This window comes from Lepisosteus oculatus, chromosome 26 (assembly GCF_040954835.1).
Source record: "Lepisosteus oculatus isolate fLepOcu1 chromosome 26, fLepOcu1.hap2, whole genome shotgun sequence".
NCBI classification, from domain to species: Eukaryota; Metazoa; Chordata; class Actinopteri; order Semionotiformes; family Lepisosteidae; genus Lepisosteus; species Lepisosteus oculatus.
The window spans coordinates 8,877,838-8,884,380 of NC_090721.1; the positions used below are offsets into that span (position 1 = coordinate 8,877,838).

At 44.1% G+C, this 6,543-nt stretch overlaps 1 protein-coding gene across 1 annotated transcript; it reads left to right on the forward strand.

Moving 5' to 3' along the window:
* Positions 1 to 80: 80 nt before the first annotated feature.
* On the forward strand, positions 81 to 4,886 carry LOC107079908 (galectin-7). The gene is made up of 5 exons (XM_015367364.2): positions 81 to 2,050; positions 2,716 to 2,804; positions 3,761 to 3,974; positions 4,339 to 4,461; positions 4,621 to 4,886. The coding sequence occupies exons 1-4, from the start codon at positions 2,015 to 2,017 to the stop codon at positions 4,447 to 4,449; spliced, it is 450 nt and encodes a 149-aa protein (XP_015222850.2). The 5' UTR covers positions 81 to 2,014; the 3' UTR covers positions 4,450 to 4,461; positions 4,621 to 4,886.
* Positions 4,887 to 6,543: the final 1,657 nt, after the last annotated feature.

The window sequence follows — 6,543 nt, forward strand, 5'->3', positions numbered from 1 at the left end:
CCTGGACTACTCCAGCAGTGCTGTGCCAGAAGAAGTTGTTTATTTGAATCATTGTGGACAGACTGGAGGAACTGAATTGGGTTGTTTAGTGCTTAATGTTCTAGACTCCTCACTAAAGGGTTGTGGGTTTAATGCTAACAGCTGTGCCACCCTGCTACCTTGTCCCATCCCGAATATTTCAGGCATTATGAGTTAGCTCAGCCTGGTTACACATGTCAAACAGAACATACAGTGGTGCTAGAAAGGAAACCCTTTTAACATGAAAATCAGATCCCCATCATCTAGTAATGTAACTATAACCTGTTATTGTACACCGTCCACTAGAGACTACAGTGTGAAAAGATGGACCGAAGAAGGTGAAATCAATACCACGTCATTGTTTTTTAGCAACCAAGCAAAAAAGAGCAGAGAAGAAAAACAGTTCTTGCATCTTTCCTACAGTATAACAGCTCAGCTTCTCAGTGTCTTTGGCTGAATTAATCAAGTTTGGAATTAATAAGATTAACCTGCACATCTTGCGGGTTTTAGGCAACATTGCTATTGCAGGTGAGGGGAAAGGAATATGTTGCAGGGCAATATGTTTGAGTTCTTGTGCCTGGATATTCAGAACACCTTAGTTGCGAAACCAATTTGTTTGACTTTTCTTTCCACACGGGGGCGCTAAAGCCAACCGCGTTTAGAAGTTTAGAAACCCCTTAAGACCGGCGTGTCTGTGACCTCTTCCACGCACGTTTTCAAAACATTCCGGTAAGATGAGCAAACGTGTTGGTGCAAAATTTGTCCAGAACATGTAGGCACTAACACCTGTGAATCAATTCAATCGATGATTAACGCCCGAGATGTTTAACTAGGTGAGTACTTTGAGTGTAAAGTCTCTTACAGCTATGAGTCGGATGTTTACACAGTAGGCCGGTTACTGGAGCAGAATGAATAAATCGTGCTCAAGAGCAGAGAGTAGCATTGCTCTTGGTATTTGAACCCACGATGGTGGCCAGAGCAGAGCTGTAACCACTACTCCACACTGCAGTCTTAACTGGTGACAGAAACTGGTTTTAACATTTCTTTCCCATTAGAGTCAACATTTAATTACAGTTCTTTTTTTTTCCCCAGTTCACCCATACTGGGGATTTTATCTTATGTCCAGTGCCACTTAACTGCTGATGGGGTAAAGATGACTAAAATCAATTTTGCATGTAAAAATGTGAAATTGCTAACTGCACATTAATAATTTGTTCACTTTTAAAACATTTGACTATTCTTGGCCCAGAGTCAGCCTTGCTGGCAGAGTTGACACTTAAATTTAAGTATTTAACACAAATTTATAAAGTGTTTTTTTTCTTACTGTAAAGGACTTTGAGAAGCAAATGTGTTGTATAAAATAGTTTTATATATTTATTATTACATATTAATGGTCCACCTGAGCCACCCTGCATGTGTGCATTTACTAGCAATCAGCAGCTTGGGCTGTATGTTTAAGGCAACATAAAAAAAAAATGTACATAACATCAGCAATTAAAAAAAAATTCTGTTCATTTGTAACACTTGCTGCAATTGCAAATAAGGGGGATATTCAGCCTGCACTGATAGAAGCCCAGAAGAAAAGCTCTTTGGTTTTGTAACCACAAAAGCCCTTATGGGATGATAACTGCAGATGAAATTAAACCTCTGTTGTCTTCTGTAATAAAACTGGGATAGAATGTGTTCTCTCATTGGCTGTTGAAAAGATTCGGTTGCGATCACGTTGAACTGCTTGATGTGCCTTATCAGTCTTGCATGACTTAATGAGACTCTCCTGAAAGAGTCATTGACTAGCTTATCGCTTTGTGCAGGGGAAAGTCCATCATGCAGCTGGTTTATCGCAGTGGGCGTTGCAGGCAGGTGCATTGGAACTCCGAAAGGACCATCTTGGCATTAAGCAGTGGATTCAAAACGTGACACAAAAATCCTACCTCTGTTAGTTTTGTTTAACTACATAATGCTTAGACCGTCGTTGAATTAGTCACTCGGAGAAAAGATGGCCGAAGTCAAGGACCCGTGCCTTAAAATCCTGGTATGTTCAAGATTTCCACGTTGAAACCGAGACCCCAGCATAACTGTAAGCCTGTCTGTGGATGTGGTCTAAATGATCGGTCACTGGGGGAGTAGTCTACATGGGAGTTAGAGATCTCTGATGAGAGAACCAGGCAAGGGTTATTCCATGCTGAAAAGCGAAGGAAAGAAACATTTGTTTCAGCTGTGCAGCCTTGTTCAGATGTGAAAGAGGGAAGTCAGCAGCTGATATAGCATAAACTGTAAGTGTGGGAGCAGTGGGGAGGCAGAATGGGCACTCAGGTGGTGTGAAGTGAAAACCTGCACATGAATAGAGAGGATTAGAGGGGAAACGAGTCTGTCGTTGAGAGAAGGGGGAGGTGTGAACCTAGTTTCAGGATATTTTTGGATAATTTCCAATGACAGCCTGCTTTCAGGTTAATTTCCAATGACAGCCTGCTTGAACTCTTTGATGAGGGTGTGGTTGCCCTTGTTTCTGTTTTTAGTAGACTGTATACTGTAGTTAAATATCCTGTTTAGATTAGCGTAATGGATTGGTAAAACATATTCTTGTTAAGCCTAATTGCAAGCTTCTTTCCTTTTCATGGCCTGTGTCATGCCCGGTTGCACAGTGCCACCTCTCTTCCGTGCTCTGCTTTCTCCAGTGAGTCATTCGTACTTCCACAGACTGTCCCCTTTGCAACCTCTGTCCCAGGCGGCCTGCGGGAGGGTGCGGTCGTCACGGTGACCGGCAGGGTCCGGTTGGGAGCTGAGAGGTGGGTCTGCATCGGTGTGATCGATCCGGGTCACCTGGTCAGTGCCCGGTGGGGGCCGCCTGTTTCTCTTGCAGCTGTGCTTGCTAGCTGTCGGCCTGCAGGTTCAGGGGGAGTCAGTTTGGGGCTGTAATGAAAAGCCTGGGTGTCTGTGTTGTTGGGAATCCAGGTCTGGAGACCCTTTCTCTTCAAAGGCTTTTAATTCCTGGACCAGGAGGACCAGCATGTCTCTTTTCTCGTCTTATTGGCTCACTAATTGAATAATTGTTCTACTGATTATTTAAGTGCTTTGAGTGGAGTGTCCAGAAAAGCACAATATAAGTGCAAGGATTCTTCTTCTCCTTCTTCATGTATTCCATGCTGCTGAAACAGCTAAATTGAGATCCTCCAGCAAAAAGCTGGATGGGAGGCCAGGATAATTAACCCTTTTGTTTACTGGAATTAACAGCCAAATGTATAAAGTGCCGAATGTATGATTGAGCAATTTCCGAGTTGAGTCTATGTTAACAATATTGTCAGGAGCCAGTTAGAATGACCCAAGAAGACACTTTTGCTCGTCCTCCGGGTTCAGAGCCCTAGATATGTGTTGTAATGTCTAGGTGTTTATTGCAATAACCTGGAGAATCTCTGGAATTGCACTGCGGTGGGATTTTAACCATAGCCTCAGGAATGATCTCCTAGAGCACTACAACTGTAGAGACCCTGATCAAAATGAAAGGCGTCAGTTTTCTGAAGAGTCTCGCATGTGGTGTCACACGTGAGGTCCTGCCTTGCTAAAAGACCTGGGCTCCTCTCTGCTTTGGATGGCGGCAGCTTCCACCGTCCATATTTGGTCCCCCCTTCGCTGCCGCGCCTTTTCGGCCTCGCTGTCAACGGCGTCTGTCCTCGTGGCCCAGCTTGCTCGCGTGCTGGTGCTGACCCGGCGGGTCTCTCCGATCCCCCCCACCCGGCCTCCCCAGGTTCCACGTCAATCTCCAGTGTGGCCTTGAGGAACACCCTGCCGCCGACATCGCCTTCCAGTTCAACCCGCGCTACGGCCGGCTGAAGAACCATGTGGTGTGCAACTCCATGCGGTTCCAGACGTGGGGCCCGGAGGAGCGCAGATATAAGACCGCAGCCCCCCCGGGCTCCTCCTTTAAGCTCACCATCACCGTCTACCAAGACTGCTACCAAGTGAGACACCTCTCTGCCTTCTCCCCTTCTGATTCCCAGTTATTACCCCTGTTCCGCTCACTGCTTTATAAAGACGCTTTCCTGGGCCAGTGATTTATGCAGATCCTGCAGAACAGCTCTACTGAAAGGTCTGACAGAGACCTCCTCTTCCCTTTGTGCCTGACACAACAGATATAGTACATTAGTGTCTATATTTGTTAAAATCTGAAAAACATGTGATGACTCAGTATGATACTTAAGTATTTTAATATGCAAAAAAACAAGTATTCCAGTCCGAGTGCTAGCTAGACCTCAGTTAGAATCTGGAAGGTAATGGTTCTTTTTTTCCCCATCCAGCGTTGATCCCATCTGTTTGATGTTCAAGGTCGCTGTGAACGATGTTCCCTTTCTGGAGTTCAAACACCGGCTGCCCTTCTCTGATGTGAACGCCATTGTCATCGATGGAGGAGTGGAGCTGGAGTCAGTTCGTTACTAACCCCCCTCCCGGGTAAGAGCATGACGTTCTGCCTACGGGTACAGCACGCTGCATACACTCATGTAAGCTGAATATACAAACACATTGCGATCCAATGTGCACATGTGTGCGTTCGGTCAACACAGGAATTGTGGTGTCGGGCTCATTCCCTGGGGCTGTTGTGTCTTTCAGGTAGTGCGATAGCTGGAGGTATCTGTGCTGCTGGAACACGATGAGCAGGTTGCAGGTCTTCTGGGGTTGGACATCCTGAGGATGGTTGATGCTTTTGGGAAAATTGACTCTCCGAAAACATGGAGAAGATTGGACAGAAACTCCAGATAAAAGTGCAGGAATTAAGAGGGAATATTGGTGAAAAGATGTTAGATGTTGGCGTGTAGGCAAGCTAAGGCTATGCTTTTTCCATCTGATCATGAATAAAAATAAGAGATTACATGTCATCTCAAGAGGTTGTTTTTCTTGACATAGCTTCAGGTTTCAAAGTGATGCAGTTTGCAGTCCACCTGCACACCTGTACATAGTGCACTGGAGTGTGTTTAATGTGCAGATATGAAGTCTGAACTTTGTGCTGGATTTTGGAGGTCCCTAATGTTTATTTCCACGAATAGATTGTCAAGCATGTGCAGAGTTAATCACAGTTCCAAGAAATGATGTACCCACGGAGGTTTAAGAATTCTTTTGCAGTCTCTTTGTTGACGTTCAGGGAGGTACGTTCGATTCTGCAATATTGAAAGAGTGCGATCAATCGCCGCATTTACGTCAACAAGCAATAGGTGCTGTGTTAAAATATCACCAAAAGGTACGCTGTGTTTTCTTCATTGAGATGTTAAAAACAAATGACCCATTTACATCACTAAATGGGTAAACTCATTGTCTGCAAATTCCTCACCTAGGGCACTGTGGGTGGCTGTCAGAACCTGCTGTTCTGCCCAGGGCAATGCGCCCATAGCTAGTTTGACACTGGAGAGGAGGGAGGACACCTCAGGCTCTTCTGTGAGAAGATATGTACTCATCGTTGGGAGCAATAAATGTCTTATCCAATGTGTAAAAGAACCACGACAGGAATATACAGTAACCGTCAAAATACAGTCTAATTCGGGAAAACACCAAATTGGATTTCAGTACAGGAAGCATGTCGCTGAAAAAGAGATCGCGCATGAGGAAAACTCTTCTCGCTGGTAGCATTCAAGGAGTCTCTCTAGACATGTCAGAGCTATTTCTGGATTTCAGTGTGCCTGTGTTCACCTGCACACAGCTCACAGCCTCTTGGTAGTTGTCCTGTATACTGTGTGTTGCACTTGGTCAAATTTTTTTAGCGCTTTACATTAATTCCCCCTCCCCACCTTCCCTGAGGACCCTCTGAATAGAGTCATTCTTGAAAACCGATGCCTAGCTACATTTTTGTAGCATGTATAGATTTGTCTATATGGATTTATATATTGATCTTTTAATGCCTGAAATCGAAATGGAGAAAGCGTTCCAGATCTTTTTGTGCGATAAATTAAAACCATTGAAGCTGTTCTCTTGACTGGACCTCAGTTTAACATCTAGTCAAAATGATGGCACCTCCTATAGCGCAGGAGCACAGCTTTACTGGACTAGTGAGAAGAGTGCCACCTATTGGTCTACTGACGCCACTAACAGCAATAGCCTGCTCGTCATAAAAAGACCTCCCATCCCAGAGCTGACCAGACTGAGCCACTCTTAGATCTTAGCTATAGTGATTTAGTATGGAAGCACATTGCTGCCATCAAAGGAAAAAAAAAATCATGTTATCTTGTAATTACGACAAATTATGACCTCATAATTATGAGATATTTACTATATCTTAATTAGGAGAACACTATTGCTTATTTTATGTGATAATCACACAATAGCACAATTGCCATATGATACCTGCATTATCATTAATTAGCTTTCAGTTTGATGCAGTGGAATTGATTGCACGGTAGAGTCTTTCTTGTCACAGCATAAGTGTGACTGTCCTCATACTTTAAATGATGAGGTTCACATTAGGTATAAACTGTACCATTTCATGATGAATAAACTCCAGTGGAAAGTTTAGCCCATGCACATCCTGTCCATAAATCCAAAATT

Bases quoted from the DNA above. Each gene is read 5' to 3' on its own strand.
- LOC107079908 (XM_015367364.2), top strand. From the start codon at position 2,015: ATGGCCGAAGTCAAGGACCCGTGCCTTAAAATCCTG. The intron at 2,805-3,760 runs GTGGGTCTGCAT...CGGCCTCCCCAG, and splicing joins GTCCGGTTGGGAGCTGAGAG to GTTCCACGTCAATCTCCAGT. The intron at 3,975-4,338 runs GTGAGACACCTC...TTGATGTTCAAG, and splicing joins TCTACCAAGACTGCTACCAA to GTCGCTGTGAACGATGTTCC.